At 39.7% G+C, this 19,472-nt stretch overlaps 1 protein-coding gene across 4 annotated transcripts in view; it reads right to left on the bottom strand.

Moving 5' to 3' along the window:
* The window catches only part of EFCAB2 (EF-hand calcium binding domain 2), a 128,226-nt gene that overhangs the window by 46,684 nt on the left and 62,070 nt on the right, over window positions 1–19,472 (bottom strand). For 2 of the 4 annotated variants that reach the window (XM_070232851.1, XM_070232852.1), the window contains exon 2: window positions 19,372–19,451. The exons of 1 other annotated variant lie outside the window; for it this stretch is intronic. In XM_070232851.1, the coding sequence (XP_070088952.1) occupies window positions 19,372–19,394 (23 nt within the window). In that variant the 5' untranslated portion in view covers window positions 19,395–19,451. Of the gene's footprint in view, window positions 1–19,366; window positions 19,452–19,472 lie in introns of all 4 variants that reach the window. One more of the 4 variants, XM_023616982.2, reaches the window with a different exon arrangement.

The raw sequence follows: 19,472 nt of genomic DNA, 5'->3' as shown, positions 1-19,472 counted from the left end.
TTTAACTTGAATTTTTTTTTTTAATGTGGCTCAACGTGTCTGCCTTTTCACTTCTGGATTTTGTTTTGACTCATTTTCCCCACTCCAAGTTCATAAAGAAATTCACCCAGAGATTTTTTTAATACTTATAAGATTTTATGTTTTACACTTAGATTTTTGTTGCAAAAAGACTTTATCTTAGTATACAACTTGAAGTACAGAACTAATTTCATAATTTTTTAAATGACTATCCAGTTAAGTCTCTCTCTTCCCTACGTATTGGAGATGTCACCCATATCATATATTAACTCTCATATGTATTGGGACTATTTCTGGATTTTCTATTCTATTTCATTGGTCTGTTATGCCACACTCTTTTAATTGTAAAGGATTTATAATTTGTTTTAATATCAAATAAAGCTTATCTGACCTCCTTGCTCTTCTTTATCAGAGATTTCTTGGCTATTCTTCCTTATTTATTTTTTCATATGAACATTAAATTCACTTGTCTAGCTCTAGAAAAGATCTGTTGGTATTTTAACTGGGATTGTGTTAAGTTTATAATTTAATTTAGGATTACTTGACATCTTTATGATTTCAAGCCTTCCTATCCAAAAGCATGGTATGTGTTTCCATTTGTTCAAGTCTATTTTTATATCTTTCAGGTTTTCCTAACGTAGTGTTTGTATTTTTTTGGTTATATTTAAGTCTATAAATTTCCGTGTTTTTTTGGTTATTGTGGTTGAGTCTTCTCTCCCATTGTATCATCTAACTGGTCATGGTTTGTATAGTTGAGGCTCTTGATTTCTGTATATTAATTTTATTTCCTACTACTTTATTGAGTTTTTTCTTTTTTTTGTGAGGAAGATTTGCCCTGAGCTAACAGCTGTTGGTAATCCTCCTCTTTTTTGCCTGAGGAAGATTAGCCTTGAGCTAACATCTATGCCAATCCTCGTCTACTTTATATGTGGGATGCCTCCACAGCATGGCTGATGAGTGGAGCAGGTCTGCACCTCAGATCCAAATCTGCAAACCTGGGCCACCAAAGCAGAGTGTGAAGAACTTGAACCACTAAGCCACGAGGCCAGTCCCTAAGTTTTCTTTTTCTTTGTAGTAGTTTTTCCACTGATTCTCTTGGATTTTTCAGATATTTCATGATATCATATCTACAAATAGAGATAGTTTTCTTTTGTCTTTTATCTTTTCTACCTTCTATGATTTCTTGTCCAATATTTATGCCTCTATTATTACTTGTCTAATTGCATTGGCTAAAACCTCTAGTTAATACTAAATATTAGTGGTGAATGTAGATATGCTATCTCATTCCTGACTTTGATGGAAATGCTGCTAGTGCTTCCTCAAGAAGTAAGAAACTGGATTTTAGGCTGAGACATACGTATTTCATGGTAAGGAAGTTTTTCCTCAAGTTCTACTTTATTGAGTGTGATAGTTAATTTTATCTGTCAACTTGACTGATCTAAGGGATGGCCAGATAGCTGGTAAAACATGATTTCTGGGTGCATCTGTGAGGGTGTCTGCAGAAGGGATTAGCATTTGAATCGGGAGACTGAGTAAAGAAGAGTGTCCTCACCAAAGCAGGTGGACATCACCCAATCTGTTGGAGGCCTGAGAAGAACAAAAAGGCAGGGGAAGGGCAAATTTGCTCTCTTTGCTTGAGCGGAGACATCTGTCTTCCCCTGCCCTCGGAGATCAGTGCTCCTGGTTCTCAGGGCTTAGGCCTCAGACCAGAACTTAGACCATCAGCTACCTGATTCTTGGGCCTTTGGACTCAGGCTCACACCACTGGCTCCCCTAGTTCTCAGGCCTTCAGACTCAGATTAAATTATACCACTGGCGTTTCTGGGTCTCCAGCTTGTAGGTGGCAGATTGTGGTCTTTGTGGCCTGTATAATTACATGAACCAATTTCTATAATAAATCTTTTTTTTTTTTGAGGAAGATTAGCCCTGAGCCAATTGCTGCCAATCCTCCTCTTTTCGCTGAGGAAGACTGGCCCTGAGCTAGCATCCTTGCCCATCTTCCTCTACTTTATATGTGGGACGCCTGCCACAGCATGGCGTGCCAAGCAGTGCAATGTCCGGACCCAGGACCTGAAATGGTGAATCCTGGGCGGCCGAAGTGGAACGTGTGAACTTAACCACCGGGCCGTCGGGCTGGCCCCATAGATCTCTTATCTTTATCTATAGCCATCATATCTAGCTAGCTGGCTAGCTATCTCCTGTTGGTTCTGTTTCTCTGGAGGACTCTGACTAATACATTGAGTCTTTAAAATTATGAATGTGTGTTGAATTCTGTCAAATGCCTCTTAAATATCTATAGAAATGATCCCTATGATTTTTCTTTCTCAGATCTATTAATATGATGAAATATATTAACACACTCCCCAACATAGAACTCATTCTTTCACTCTGGAATAAATCTTATTTTACTTTAATGTGTTATTGCATTTTGTTGCTAGTATTTTATTTACAATTTTTGTATAGATATTCACAAATAATACTGTTTTGTAGGGTTTTTATGCAATTTTTATTACTTTTGGTATCAACATTATATTCACTTCAGAAAAAGAATTTGGAAGTTTTCCTTCTTTTCTCATTTTCTGGAAGAGATTAAGTATTATTGGGACCAAAATTTTTTAAAGTCTAATAGAATTCTCCTATGAAACCATCTGGATTGAAGCCTTTTGGTGAGAGAGCTCTTTGAAAACTTGCCTATTGATTCTATGGAACTTAGTATATTTAGATTTTTTATCTTTACTGAGATCAGTTTTCTCTGGTTTTGTTTTGCTTTTTTTTAATTGGTTGATTTTTTTTGAGTGTATAATTCAGTAATTTTTAGTATATTGACAATTTTGAGCAAGCATCACCACTATCTAATCCTAGAACATTTTTATCACTCTCCCCCAAATCCCCATACCTGTTAGCAGTCACTTCTCATTCTCCTCTCCCCTTACCTCCTCACAGCCACTAATCTACTTTCTGTCTCTAAGGATTTGCCTATTATGGATATTTCATGTAAATGTCATACAATATATGGCCTTTTGTGTCTGGCTTCTTTCACTTAGAATAATGTTTTCAAGCTTCATCCATGTTGTAGCATGTATCAAAACTTCATTCCTTTTTATGACTGAATAATTTTCCATTACCTGAATATACCACATTTTGTTTATCCACTCACTCAGCCACGGGGCCGGCCCCAGTGTGTACACATTTTCTAGGAGCTCCCCAGGTGATTTTAATGTGCATCCAGACCTAGGGACCACTGCTCTAGTCCACGTGCAACCTACCTACCATGCTGTAGCTAGAGTTTTCTTTAAAAAAATCCAAATCTAGTCTTATCCCGTCTCTTCATTTATGGATTTGTATTGCCTATACAACAAAATCCTTAGGGAAGGAAACAAGATCATTCACTGAATGGCCCCTAACCCACCTTTACACATTCATTTCCTAATCCGCACAACTAGCTACATGCCCTCTGCTAGTATTATTGACACTGTATATGGACAAAAGACCATGTGGTATATGCATTACAGAACCCAGACATTAGATACTTCTGGTCTTTCATAACTTTATAACTTAGGAGGGACAAAAAATATAAGCTTTCCGTTAAAGACATAAAGACTCAGAGCAAGGTGAGCAAAGAAAAGATGGCGTAAAATGGCCTCTTAGTGGAAGGTTGGAAACTATTACAAAATGCCTCAGTAGTTCTCAGAAAAAATAGACATTTGAGTGTCACTTCTCTGCAATTCAAAAAGTGAAATAGAGAAGGCCATGGGTTCAGAGCTGGTGTAGCTACGATGCCTTTAAATTAACCAAAAGCTTCCTTGAATCACAGCACGTACAGCCTGGCTTCTGGCCTGGTTTCATTACTGCATTATACAGTGGCACCTGTCAACACTTGTTTGAGTCCTTCAAAGATGAAAATAATGAATTCCTATGCTCCTTGGGACCCTGCTAATGTAACCAAATCTTCTCCCTTTCATAGCCACTTGAATAGCACTTATACCAGTCCTGTCCTTCTCATCGTCCCCAGGGAAAGAACAGATTCAGACATCTTGCCTTACTATCTGTGTAGATGAAATGGATGAAGTTTCTGTCACTCCCTCTATCTAGAATATATAGAACACTGAATTCCATTGCTACGGTTGACTACAGTGAAGGTGGAGTTACTTGCTCGGTGTGCAAGGTGGAACCACTAGTTACTAACCCCTACTGCCCTTCTCACTCTCCCTCAAGTCAGAAATGTATCTGATATCCACAGCTCATCATTCATGGAGGAAGTCTTAAGCATTCTTCATGTCATGCTTGAGAGGAGTAGCAAAATAATGATAGCTCCTCTTCTATACTCCATCAGCCCTCTCTGAACAGGCCACCCTCTCAACCAACTTCAACCTAGTACATAGCTCACCAAGATATCTAGGGGTCCCAAACCCTTCTTCAGGTTCCTGTGGAGAAAATTCAATAATGTCACTCTGTGAGGACAATGGCTACCGCTATAACAAACTCCAATACCCAGTGGCTCAATATTACAGTAATGGAGAGGGCTTATATTAATCCAGAATGAGTTTTCCTGATCAATAGGTGCCTTTCTTCCAAAAAATCATTCGCGGACCCAGCTCCTTCCATCTTGTGATTCCATCATTTTCAACACATGGCTTCCAATATCACTCTGCCTGTATGCATCAAGGCATAAGGGAAAAAGCCTGAAGGGCCACAGATCGGGGGGTTTTATGGGTCAGGCCTAGGAGTGGCACACATCACTTCCACCTACATTCCATGAAATTATAGTTTAGCTATGTGCTCAAGAGAGGAAATAGAATTAGACTACCCAATCTTGACCACAGTCCACCAGCATGACATGAATCACTAGCATGACCAGGGAGGGAGGTGAGTGGTCAGAAACCAGTGAGCTTATCACAGAGTGCCAACTGCTGGCCTAGAAAATTGGCTTGGAATGACCTATTAGGCTTATACAACCTCATCAGGACTTGGGGATAATTGTACTAGATAGGTATTAAGGTAGCTGCCAAATCCACAGTCCTTCTGAGAGTTTCTTAATGTCTAAGTTGTTATGCTTTATATCATTTGATCTGCCTCCCTAGGCATAGCTTCTTTAACCAGAGATGGCTACATAACCAAAAAATGACATCTATAGGTCTACAAGAGAAAGGCCCAGGAAGTTGTCTCTCATACGAGCTCTGCTCAACAAAAATGCTCTCTACCCAATATTGACAAATGAGCAAAGAGACTTTCCTTCTTTCTTCCTTGGGAGTTTTAAAGGAAGACATAGAGAGAGAGAGAGATGTAGAGGAAAGAGAGACGGAAGGGCAATAACAATTTGAAAGAAAGAGAAAGCAGTAAGCAGAATCATAAATTATCAGAAGCCACAAGCAAGTAGAAGCAAAGGGGTAGAAGTCACACAGTCAAGATTAAATTAGTTGGTAGCAAAGTAGGAAGAAGAATCTGGAAGGGAGAGAATACAAATAGATGAGTAGAGTCATCAGCATGTTAGACTAGTAGAGTTGGGTCACAGAGTCACAGAATGACCATCGAAATACAAGAGCCTGGTATCCCCTCACTGACAACAAATGTCATTCCAGTGTGCTAAGAGGCTTGAATGCCACTGTGGTAAGTTTTTCACTTACTCCTTATGCATATAAGGAATAATTACTCCTTAAATCACTTATTTCCAAATATATGCTTACAATACACTTGCAGAAAATGTAAAGATTATTTAGTCCCATGCAACCTGGAAGAGCATGACCACAGCAGAATAAGGAAAGGGAGCTAGATTTCCAAACATGCCTGCAGCCGTCTGAGCACACAGTAATACCTTTTGGTTTTTGTCCCCTCTATCTTTCAAAGCTAATGAAGACATTGCCATAAGCTGTTCTCTGTTAGGCATTTGCATGAAGTCTTCCACACTGAATAGGGCTGCCACTTTTCAAGTGAGTCCAATATGCTATTTTCTATGTTAAGGAGAACAGGTTGAGGCCGCAGGGGTATGAACCTGGAAGCCAAAGAGGGTACACAAGCAGAGGCCACAGTAATTATATGCCCAGAGGCCCAGAAAGTACACTCCCTAAGATCACCAATCCTCAGCCTCGAGCACCCAATTTTTGTAGCTATACAGCAAAATTTATACCTCACGTAGACAACAGAATAAGAACTACAGAGAGACAGCTATAATCGAGTCAACCAAAGCTGGCCTCCAAAGATATGGAATACAGAAAGGGTTTTCTTTATCACAACAGCCAATTAAGTGCTGAACAGGGTGGCCTGAATCCAAGTGTCATTCTTCCGCCACAATGCCATCCTATTAATCAACTCCCAACTACAAAGCCTGTTTACAAAGACAGAGTTTACCGGGTTATCTAGGGCCCCACACCCTTTGGGATGCCCTCCAATGCACTCAAACTTAGGACATTTATATTTTTAGAGTAAGACTGAACTGGAAAGGTACATCCATTCCAGACTCCTGAATGCTACTGAGAAGCCATAAAAATGAACTTCATCACGGGTTTGATCCCACCCCATGGGAACAGAATCATACTATGAAAGTAAGTAACCATTTGAGTAAAAAAAGGAGGTAACAAAATAATATATATGCCTTTTCTTGTATATGCATAGACTACTTTTGGAGTGATCCTTAGAAATTAGTACTTTGGTTACTAGTACTTTGGAGGGGTTCAGGATGGCTGGTAGAAGGGAGTTAGAGGGACTTTCCTCTGTACTTTGTTCTCTTTGCATTTTTAACCATGTGAATGCATTATCTATTCAAAAACTATTTTTTTTAAAGTTTTAATCACCTTTCCTGAATACTCCCTTCAGATCCTGTAACTAAGATCCACTGCTTTCTCTCAAATCTTACTTCCCCTTTAACATCTTTAACAAATCTTCTTCCAATCTCAGTCAGAGTGGGTTTCTGTCTCAGTCTCTTCAACCTGCTATAATAAACGGTCATGAACTGAGTGTTTATAAACAACAAATATTTATTTCTCACAGTTTTGGAGGCTGGAAGATCAAGACTATGGTGCTGGCAGACTTGGTGTCTGGTGAGAACCGACTTCCTAGAAGCCATCTTTTCATCATAACCTCACATGGCAGAAGGGACGAGCTAGCTCTCTGGTCTCTTTTATATGGGCACTAATCCCAACCACGAGGGCTCTACCCTCATGACCTAACCACCCCCGAAAGATCCCACCATCCTAATACCATCATACGGGAGTTAGGGTTTCAACATAGGAAATGTGGGGGGGGTGACACATACTTTCAGACCATCACAGTTTCTTATTTATCCCCCCACCAACCTACTCTCAGAATTTAATCATGTAGCTTGAGGTACTCTATCTCCCAACAAGGAAAAAAAATTTTCCTCTTTAGGAAAAGGTAAGAGAAAAGAACTTGGGACTATAGGATTGAATTTTTTGGCAGTCAAGGAAAGGGATAAAGCCTTTCAACAATTCCACATTAATAATTTTAGCCCTGACACAATAGTAGCTCATATTATAAACCACTCAAATTGCCAAAATTAGGAGATATGTTAAATTATGGTATGGTCATACACTGGAATACCTTGCAGCCATTAAAAATGATGGTAAAAATTTATAAGATGTTATTCAAGTACAAAGTATTCAAATACAAAGCAAACATTTTAAATATAAAAGAACTCAGGGAAAAATATCCATGAGCACTTAATGAAAATAAAATTGACAAGAGAATCCAGACAACAGAAATAAATCAAAATAAAGAATTTAAGGATGGAGGGGGAAATGGTGGTTAACAGTAATTGCATTCAAATATAGGAAAAATATACTAAAAAGTTGCATGAATGCTAAACAAAGTATAAATATTCTACCCTGTCAGTGTAAAAATAATATACCTAAGATAAATTAGGGGATTGAAGGAGAAAAAGTGGAAGGAATTTTAAAAGCACTCATGTCCTCTTCTTCTACAGCAAGGAGACAGCTGACACTCTATTTTTGAAATAGGCATTTTAAAAACCACACACAATAACTACAACCACTCAATGTTTTTCTCATCTTTTCTGAATTTAAACTAAATAATGTCTCTCATGGCCAACAAACGTTTGAGATTCCACAACGTCTTCAATTTAAATTAATCTTTTTCTTTTGTTACATTCAAGTAAAATTAAATTAATACTTTTTATTTATAAAAAGCATGGTTATTGTGATGTTATCTTGATAGGATAGTCTCTTTTTTCATTCATTTGATAAATATTTACTGGGCACCTGCCTGCTGCTGAGCACAGGTCCAGGTGCTGAAATGCAGCCGTGAGCAAAACAGACAGGCCCCTGCCCCGGAGAGGGCAGGTTAGAGACTTTGCTTCCATCATTTCTTTCCTTTTCCTTCCTTCCTTTTCCTCCTTCTTCCTTTCTCGTTAACTCCCCCTCCTTCTATCTATTTATGCTATTGCACATGGATACAAAGAGGTTCCGAATGATAGTTCTCTAACAGCAACAGCTGTTATTTCAGGAGGAAGGATTTGGGATGACTTTTCAAAACTTTCTTTAAGTGATTCTTTAATTATTAAAAGGGCTATTACAAGAAAACCAATTTTTTACAAAGCAACTAGAGAGTGACATGGTGAAAAAAGGTATAAACTACTCTTTAAAAAATATTTGTTTTTATGTGTAATTGTGAAAGATTTCAGAGAAAAGTATAGAAAAAAATGTAACAGATAGCCATATATTCAATACCAAGATTTAACAGATGTTAACATTTTGCCACATTTGCTTCAGACTTTTTTCCTAATAATGAAACACGTCAGCACCAGCTAAAGCCCCACGCTCCACCCCTTCTCCCTTGTCTTCAGAGGCAGCCACTGTTCTGAGGACAGCATTCATCGTTCCCATGCATGTCTTTTTATCATAAACAATAAACACTATCATTTTGTATGCTTAAAAGTTACATATGTGGTATCATAGTTTGCTTTTTCGTAATTTTTTAAACTTCATATTGTTTTTGAAATTTATCCAAGTTACACACAGTCTTTAGTTCATTATTTATTTCATTCATATGTGTGAACTATCATTGTATGAATAAACTCCAGTTTTTATGGATCGCGCCCTATCACGGGCTCTGTGGATCCAACAATCCCACGCCTCTTTTCTGTTTTTCCATCCACAAATGCAGACCCCTTTGCTTATGTGGTTCGTCAAAAGCTCTCTGAGTGGCTTCAAGCTTTCTCAGATAATCATTGTTGGGGGAACCTGTGCGTGCAATTTCTCCACAGCACTCACACTTTTACTACCTGATACAGATGAACTGTAAAATGTTGTATGAGCTTCTCCCTAAAGTAGTATTAAATGTGAAGTAGATGTAACATTTCTGGCACCTGAAGTCCTCTCAGGAAGAGTTACCTCTAATCCATTACAAAAAGGTTCTTCTTGTCTAACTTACTGAATTTTAGACAAGACCTAATACACTCAAGGTTCCTGCCAATTGCTTAAGAAACTCAAGTCTCCTGATCCGTGAACAGATGAACGCTGGGCGTGCCCTGGGGACTCATGCTGAGCGGGGGGGAAGCGGTGAGAGCGACTCCCCGCCCAGCAAGAGGATGCCTGGGCCGCTGCAGCGCCGAACGTTCGCCTGGAGACTAGAGAGACAACAGGGAAACGTGAGGGAGAATCCCCTGGAGGTGAGGTGAGCACAAAGCAGGCACGGAATAGTCTGGAACACCAACGATCAGGTCACTCCGCAGAGGCAGTGAAGCCTGGGACCGGCACAGACAGGGGTGGTCAGGGAAAGGGGAAAGACCAGCACCTTCATTCCGGGGCTGGACCCTACAGCATCCTAGATCACCAAATCCTTGAGTAGCAATCTGTTCTGGAACTGATTAAAATGGAGTGTTTAAAAATATATGTTGATCTGACCTTATATACTTTTTAAAATTCGTTCATATGTTTTCATTTGATACTCTTAATACTTGTGTGGCTTAAGTGGTGTAGGTATTGTTATTTCAACTTAATAAACAAGGAAAATGAAAAGAGGGTGGCACATAAAAAATCAACGAGAGAGCCAGCAACTGATGCCACTGACTTTGAGCGTCCTTTTATTCTGTTAGGGTCAAAAATGAAACACTGATTACAAAAGGTAGATTTGTTTGTGAATGAGATTTGAGTGACTTTCAAATTAAATTTATCAGCTACATGGAAAAATTAGCTTCTTTACTTTAGAGGCATTCCTTGTGGATGTGATCTTTATTTTTTACCAAACTAGCTTTATTTGGGGTAACTTAAATTCATTCTATTAGAACTACTCTAATCACTTTTGATTGTTTCCAAAAATTAAGTCCATACTCAGAAGGTGTGTAATTTGACTAATTTTTTTATTTAAATTTCTGAATGACAGAAAGTAAAAATAGTAAAAAGACAGAAGGCATACATTTCACAGACTAAGGCTAAGATCTTTAATACATAAAAGATACATAATTCAATGGAAAAAATGGGGAAAGGTCATGAACTGTCAGTTCAAACAAAAAGAAATACAAATCACTTTTAGACATGTAAAAAGACAGCCACAATTAGAGAAATGAAAATTAACGCTCAGGGGCTGGCCCCGTGGCCAAGTGGCTGAGTTCGCGCGCTCCGCTTCCCGCAGCCCAGGGTTTTGCTGGTTCGGATCCTGGGCGCAGACATGGCACTGCTCATCAGGCCATGTTGAGACAGCATCCCACATGCCACAACTAGAGGGACCTATAACTGAAAATACACAACTATGTGCTGGGGGGATTTGGGGAGGAAAAAAAAGCAGAAAAAAAAAACAAAAAAGGAAAAGAAGATTGGCAACAGTTGTTAGCTCAAATGCCAATCTTAAAAAAAAAAAAAGAAAATTAACACTCTATTTTTACACATCAGATTGGCAAAAATCCTAAAGTTTGATAATTAAACTTTGTTTAAGAGAAAGTAGGGAAACAGGCATGTTCATATAATTGAGAGAATATATTGTCAAGATAGCAATACTTACCAAAAATATTCATGCACTTTCACGTATTTCCAAGAATTTATTTGAGAAAAATTCTTACTTTTGCAAAATAACATGAATATTAAAATATTCTCTGCAACATAGACTATTACAGCAAAATCCTGGAAACAACCTAAATATCTATTGATGAGAGATTAATTCAATATACTACGGTTCATTCACAAAATGAAATGAGGAAGCTCTTTATGTACTAATAAAGAATTATCACAAAGATGTATTGATAAGTGAAAAAAGCAACGCGCAGAATGATTGATATAGTCTCTCACTTACGTTAAAAATACACATACATCCTACAGCTCAACATCAAAAAAATAAACAATCCAAAAAAAGTGGGCAAATGAGGGGCCGGCCCCATGCCTGAGTGGTTGAGTTCCCGTGCTTCACTTCAGTAGCCCAGGGTTTCGCCGGTTCAGATCCTGGGCACAGACATGGCACCACTCATCAGGCCATGCTGAGGCGCCATTCCACATAGCACAACCAGAAGGACCTACAACTAGAATATACAACTATGTACTGGGGGGCTTTGGGGGGAAGAAGAAGAAGGAAAAAGAGAGAGAGAAGATTGGCAACAGATGTTAGCTCAGGTGCCAATCTTTAAAAATAAAAAATAAAAAATGGGCAAAGGATATGAAAAGACACTTCACCAAAGAAGATATACAAATGGCAAATAAGCACAGGAAAATATGCTGAACACCATTAGTCGTTAGGGTAATGCAAATTAAACCACGTTACACCCATTAGGATGAGTATTTAAAAAAATAGAAAATAACAAGTGTTGGCAAGCATGTGGAGAAATTGGAACACATCTTTGCTGGTCATAATGTAAAACGGTGCAGCTGCTGTGGAAAACAGTACAGTGATTTCTCAAAAAATTAAACACAGAACTACCACATCATCTAGCAATTCCACTTCTGGGTATACACCCCAAAGAACTAAAAGCAGGGACTTAAACAGATATCTATACATCATTGTTCACAGCACCATTATTCAAATAGCCAAAAGGTGGACACAACCCAAATGTTCATGGACAGACGGACGGAAAAACAAAATGTGGTATATACACACACACCATGGAATATTATTCAGCCTTAAAAAGGAATGAAATCCTGATCCATGCTACAACAGGATGAACCTTGAAGACATTATTCTAAGTGAAATAAGCCAGACCCAAAAGGACAAATATTGTATGATTCCACTTATATGAGGTACCTAGAGTAGTCAAACTCAGGGAGATAGAAAGTAGAACGGTGGTTGCCAGGAGTCAGGGGGAGGGGGAATGGAGAGTTATCGTTTAAACGGTACAGGGTTTCAGTTTAGGAAGATGAAGAGTTCTGGAATGGATGGCCATGATATGCATGTACTTAATGCGACTGAGGCAAATAAATACTTAGAAATGGTTAAGATATTAAATTTTATGTTATAAAGATTTATCACAATAAAAAATACACACACACTTGTATTTTCATGGACGACCTCTGGAAGAACTAGAGAAACAAATCTTGCCTTTAGAAAAGGGAACTGGACAGCCAGAGTCAGAGGTGAACAATTTACTATCACTGTATATTCTTTGTACCTTTAGAATTTTATCCCATGTGTGTATATTATCTATTCAGAACTTAGTTTTCAATCAATCTTATTGATTGAAATCTGAACACAGAGCAGGAAAATGTATCTAAGTCAAAATGTGTTATGTTCTATGTTTTGTGTGAGGCAAAATAAAAATGCCCCTAATTAATAATATTGAAAACCTACCTCAATGTTTTTCAAGGTGCCAACTTTCAAAAACTATTTAACAAGGAAAATGAACTGCTTCAGAACTTAAAAGATCAAAATAGAATGCACAGAAATAAATAAAAAGTTCTTATGAGAGTTTTGTTATGTATAATGTAATACTGTTAATCCAGATTTAATAGAGGAAAAACAAGTCTAAATTATTTACTTCAAAAATATAAAGTGGAATAATAATAATACCTAATATTATTCTAAGCTTTAAATCCCAAGTTAATTTGTTCTGAGATGATATTGTTCTAAGAGCTTTAAAAATGTCCACTGACAACAGTGGTTCCCAAACTTTTTGGTCTTAGAACCCCTTTCACACTCTTAAAAATTATTGAGCCCCCTCAAAGAGCTTTTGTTTATGTGAGTTATATCTATTTATATTTACCATATTAGAAATTAAACCTCAAATTAAAAAAATACTTATTTCTTAATTCACTTAGAAGTAACAATAAAGTCCATTATATGTTTACATAAACAACAATTTTTATGAAAAATATTTTCTAAAATAAAAAACGAATTTAATTAGAAGAATGGCACTGTTTCACATGTTGACAGATCTCTTTAGTGTCTGGCTAAACAGAAGACAGCTGGACCCTCACAGCTGGCTCTGCGCTCAGTCTGCTGCAGTAGCACTTGCCACGTTGCTTCTGAAAACTCCTATATACACCTGTGGAAAAATGAGCATGCAAAGAGCAAATATGGTCTTAGATTTATTATGAAAATAGTTTTGACCTCCCAGAGCCCTGAAAGGGTCCTGGGACACACAGGGGTCTCCAAACCACCGGGAGAACTACTTACACCAATCCTAGGGGGCGATTGTGACCACAGAGGCACAGAGAGAATAACTAAGTTACTTATAGTCACAAAGCGAGGGATGGAGCCCAGCAAGTCTGATTCCAGACCCCGGGGCTGCCCCTCGGCAGGGCAGGTGGCAGGCGGCAGGGGCCCATTTCACAGTGTTTTACAGAGTGATGGAAACCTGCTGGCTGCCTGGCAGTCACAACACACAACCCACCTCTATCTCATGTGATAAAATCTCAAATTAAGCCTTTCAAGCCGTGCAAAGCAAAGGTCAGGGGAAGGGCGAGTAGCCAGCACTCATCTCTAAGGGGGCCCAGGTCTGCCCTCCAGGGAGACGGCGCCACATCCCTGCTGAGGAGGAAAGCACATCGGAGAAGGAAGAGCCAGATGCCCTCGACGCCTCTCCAGCAACAGCTCCTCCTTGCCCAACCGAGCCATCCATCGTATGTGTCTCCGGAGCTCTCCCTCCATTCAGACCCTCTTTTACACCACTCTTTATACACCACACTGCCTTCAATTCTTTCTTTTTCCAGTGTTACTGAGAAATAATTGACATACATCACTGTATGAGTTTAAGGGGTATAGCATGATGGTTTGATTTACATATACTGTGAAATGATTACCACAGTAGGTTCAGCTAACATCCATCATCTCATATGGATATAATAAAAAGAAAAGAAAGAAGAAAAGAAATAAGAAAAAAAAAATTCTCCTTGTGATGAGAACTCTTAGGATTCACTCTCCTAACCAGTTTCCGATATAGCATCTGGCAGTGTTGCCAGAGTCATCACATTGTGCATCGCATCCCCAGGACTTATCTACCTTAGAGCTGGAAGTTTGTGCCTTTTGACCTCCTGCCTCAAATTCCCCCTCCCCCCACCCTCTGCTTCTGGTCACCAGACATCTGATCTCTTTTTCTATGAGTTTTGGTTTTTCATTTTTTTTTAGATTCCACATATAAGTAAGATCATATAGTATTCATCTTTGTCTGACTTATTTCACTTAGAATAATGTCATCCATGTTGTTGTAAATGGTGGGATTTCCTCATTTTTATGGCTGAAGGATATTCCGTTGTATATATATGTACTGATGCAGGGTCGCGGTGAGCCCAGGAGTTGAAAGAAAGATTTCTTGGACTCTCAAGGTCTGGCAGTAGTGCTCTTTTACTCAGAGAATAGTGTGGAATAGCATGGGGACAGGACCCACGGGCAGGAGGAGCTGCTGCTGCTGCAAACATGAGTTGAGAGTAGGGCTAAATTTAAGGCATAGGTATGTGAGTTATCTCTTTACGAGACAAAGGAAAGAATATGTAAAAAGAGTTGTTAAAATGGTATCAGTGCCCGTACGGTCTGGTTATTGGGTGGTCCTATAACTTTTAGATAAGAATCAAACCGGATTAAGTAAATGGCAGAAGCCACCGCTTAAATATTATCTTCAGCTAAAGACAAAGGAGGATGTTGGGGAGGGGTCAGTTACATGAGGTTGCCAGACAGCAAACAACTTAAGTCCTTGCCTTCCTCCTTAAGAGTTTCCAGAGATAAGGCCATCCCACTTTCCTCCTGGTGCAGAGAGGGAGACTCTCCCCACAGATGGAGACTTCCTTCACAAATGCAAACGTCTCTCATCAAAGGGCAAGCAAATTCCACTCCTTGGAGCCTCTTCTCATCTGCAGTTTTTAAAAGTAACCATCCTAAAATCCTCATCCTGCACCACAACTTCTTTATGCATTCTTCCATCAATGGACACTTAGGTTTTTTCCACGTCTATTTTTTTCAATTCTTAATTTAAAAGTTTAAGAAGAGGAGTAGTAAAGAGACTAGTTCTATCAGATATTAAAGCATATTTTAAACTGATAGCAATTAATATATGTTGACCTAGTATAAGATTAAGAGGCAAAGCAATATATCAGAATATATAGCCCAAATTAGACCCAATTATCAAAAATGCAGTATATTATAAAGTAGGTCTAACAATTCAAAGAGTAAATACAATAAACAGTGACAAATAGAAATGGCAAGCAATAGGATATATTGGAGTATATGAGGAAGCCATTTGGTATAAACCTAATTCAACCTGACTTTGTTTTTTTCCAAAAAGGGCTTGACCGTGGCCATTGAGCACACATTGTATATCAGCTTTAAACATTTACTATGGCAAGAACAAATGCCCTTAAGATAAAGGTGCAACTTCCCCCCACCATTTGCATTTCCTTAGGGATAAACATCTTTCCTTAGGCTAGGAACTGATTGCTGTGCTCACCTTTGACCACCCAGCTCACCTGTGACCACCCGGCTCAAGACAACAAATCTGCCACCCTGCTGTGTCCACCGAGACAGCAGACCTATGCGCTGTTTCCATCAATCGCTGTGCCGACAGAGCAGTCTCATGACTATTGTAAAAGGGATATTTCAATCATATGTGAAACATCCTGTTTGGGGGTATATAACCACTCTATGCACCCCACTTCTTCGGTGCCCTTTCTTCCTTCAGGAAGAAAGGCCCGGGCCATGGTCCTCAGATTTTAGCTCAGAATAAACTCTCCCAAATTTTCATTTATAGATTGGTTATGGGTTATTTTCAGTGACAACAGTTTAATAATTTGGGGGAAAAACGTCTGTTTGGACCTCCACTTTTAATCACATGCCAAAATAAATTCCAGCTGGATTAACTGTTTTACAAACAGAGAGCCTGCAGAGGCCAGGAGAGGCAGGACCAGCCCTTGCTCATCACTGCGTCCCCAGAGCCTCCTCCAGGCTGCTGCATGGCTGCCCCAGACAGAAGAGACTAATCAAGTTCCCTCTCTGCTGCCCACTGTGTGATCTTGGGCAAGTCATTCTGCTTCTCCGTCCGATAAAGAGGGGATGGTAAAGATACCCGGAGCATGAGAACACTCATCATAAACTTTAAAATGCTATACAAATCAACGGAAGGAGTAAATATTAGAGAGCTGCATTCATCCACGTCACTACTACTCAAATAAACTTAGCATTAATAGTTTAGTGATAAAAACAATGCCCATTTTCTTAGTAACCCTTTTTATTTAATAAAGTAGACAATTTAAGTTGTAAGAATATACACTTTCCCTCAGGGATTCAGTAAAATTATTTTAATTTTGAAAAAGATACATCTCATAAACATGTTTATTTTTCCTGAATTAGCCTTTTAACCAAAAAAAGGCCTGCCCTCACTGCTCTAAAGGATTTAGGAGATTTTCTTTTCACTGCTACTGTCAGGAGGCCTAAAGGCAGGAGGCAGGCCATGACGTCCAGTGAAGGGCTGGGGTGGAGGGAGGGTGGAGGGGCGACATTGCACAGCAAAAGGAAAGTCCTGGAATTAGAAAGACCCTGATGTGACCTTGAGCAAACTGTCTGCCTTCTCCTTGTCTCCAAAACCGGAGATGCCAACCCTGACCACACAAATAAAAAGACGAAAACGAGGCAACTTACGTGAAGCCCCCAGCCCCCTCCACAGGGAGCTTGTCAGACAGCATGCTTGAGTAACTGTCCGCCCCCTTCTCGCGCAGGAAGCTATCCCGGGCTTTCCTCTGCCTGCCTGACTTCTCTAACAATCCCTCTCCCCTGCCCAGGAGAGCCCTTCAGCTTCAGGGAGAGGTCTGAGGTAGTTCACACGTTGTTTAGTCATTCAGATTCCAGGAAGAGCCTCATGCTGCCTTCCCCTCCTGAACCCTCTCCCAGCCCCACAGTCCCACCCAGTCACTTTCTGCTAGGACACTCACACTAAGGTATGGTGCTCCATGGGGTGCCATTCACAAAGCATGTGCTGCAGCCAGAGGCACATGGGGTGGCAGAGTGCTACAGCCCCACACAGCACGCTCACACTTCCTTGGCAGTGGCTAAGCCAAGGCTCACACTAGGCCAACTACAGTTGCACTGCTGGGACTCAGCTCCATTCTCCACCTTATCTGCTGCAGGAAGGCCCATAAACATAGTCAAGGTATAAAATAAAACTTCAGGGCTGGCCTGGTGGCACAGTGGTTAAGTTCACGTGCTCTACTTCAGTGGCCCAGGGTTCAGGGGTTGAGATCCCAGGCGTGGACCTACACACTGCTCATCAAGCCATGCTGTGGCAGTGTCCCACATACAAAATAGAAGAAGACTGGCAACAGATGTTAGCCCAGGGCTAATCTTCCTCATGAAAAAAACCCAAAAAACAAAAAACTTCTTCAGGTATTACTTAATGAAACTGATTGCACTTATCAGCTTTCTTTCCTGCAATCACATCTTGTACCTTCAGGTGTGAGAAACTAAAGAATACACATGGTTACAATTTGTCATAAATAAATAAAACAAAGCCCCATATTGTTCACCCAGTTTAGCTCAGGTTTAAAGCACTCAGTCCCTCGACTGGCACTGGAAGTGATGGTGCTGGTGTAACAGCATCGACAGCTCCTTCCCAGGACCATTTTTAAATTACTTCCCAATGCTTTGCTGGCCTCTGTGTACTAGGTTCTTTGTCTTGAGATTGTGATCCCATCAAATTTTCATTAGCTTGGCCTCCTAGAAGAATGGTTGTACTGCCTTTCTTTGAGGTACGCGGCACGGACCCCACAACTTCTATTATACTGAAATAACAGGCCCAAAATGGAGTCCCTGGTGCTAAGACCCACTAAGACTTAATAGTTAACCAAACTGCGGTTTCAGCCGCTCCCAGGAGAGAAATTTTAAACCACTGGTCTTGAATTTCCTGGTCAACGCTAGTGAGGTGATCTGCCTCATAGACCCCTCCCTTCTCCTCAGGGAAGGTGACCTTGCCTGAAATAAGCCCTCTTTCTACTTCTTTGTCCCACCCTCTTTCTGCCTATAAACACCTTCCATTTTGTACAGCTCCTTGGCGCTCCTACCTATTTGCTGCAAGGGATGCTGCCCAACTAATGAATCACTGAACAAAGCCAATTAGGTCTTTATATTTACTCAGCTGCATTTTTGTTCTTCAACAACACTCGTATAGTCTCCTCTACCTTTTGCCTTTTTTTTTTCCGGGCTCAAACTATTCCTTGTCTCCTATACTAGATCTACCAGTATCCATGTCTTTCTTTCATCTTTTTATGTTCTTTTGTTTTGGTTCTTTTTTTGTTATTTTACTTGGGGAGTGTATCACTGTTTAAGCATTATTACTCTTTCTTTGAATATCCCATTCACAGCTTGACAATACATACCTATTTATTTTAAAGGCAAATTCTATTCATCCACTCGACAAATATTTACTGAGTGCCAACTCTGTGTCTAGTACTCAAGCTACAGTAGAGTTCATCTCACTCACAGAATTTACAGTCATAGGTTGGAAAAGGCAATGTGGATATATTCGCTTCACCAGACTACCAAGAATAAGAAGCTTGGGGCCGGTTCCATGGCTGAGTGGTTAAGTTTGGCGCTCCGCTTCAGCAGCCTGGGGTTTGGCCAGTTTGGATCCTGGGCGCGGACATGGCACCGTGAGTCAGGCCACGCTGAGGCGGCGTCCCACATGCCATAACTAGAAGGACCCACAACTAGAATATACAACTATGTACTGGGGGCCTTTGGGGAGAAGAAGAAAAAAGAAAGATTGGCAACAATTGTTTGCTCAGGTGCCAATCTTTAAAAAAAAAAGAAGAAATAGTATTGATATGAGGCAATAGTTAGCAAAGACCTTTTACGGGGCACAGGAAAAGAAATACTTTAAATAGCATAATAAACCCAAGGAATATAAAAAGAAAAGAGCCCTCTTCTATTTTATGAGTTATATCAGTAATTTAGAATTAGAACAAAGAAAACATTTCCAAACCTCACATCCACTGTATTATTCGACTCATGGTCAAAAACTTCAAAAGCCTCTTTGATTTTTTTGTGAAATTCTGCTACTGCTATCTCTGCAAAAGACAAAGTAAATA

Source organism: Equus caballus, chromosome 14, assembly GCF_041296265.1.
Source record: "Equus caballus isolate H_3958 breed thoroughbred chromosome 14, TB-T2T, whole genome shotgun sequence".
In the NCBI taxonomy this organism is placed as follows: Eukaryota; Metazoa; Chordata; class Mammalia; order Perissodactyla; family Equidae; genus Equus; species Equus caballus.
This window is presented reverse-complemented; position numbering and strand designations above follow the sequence as displayed.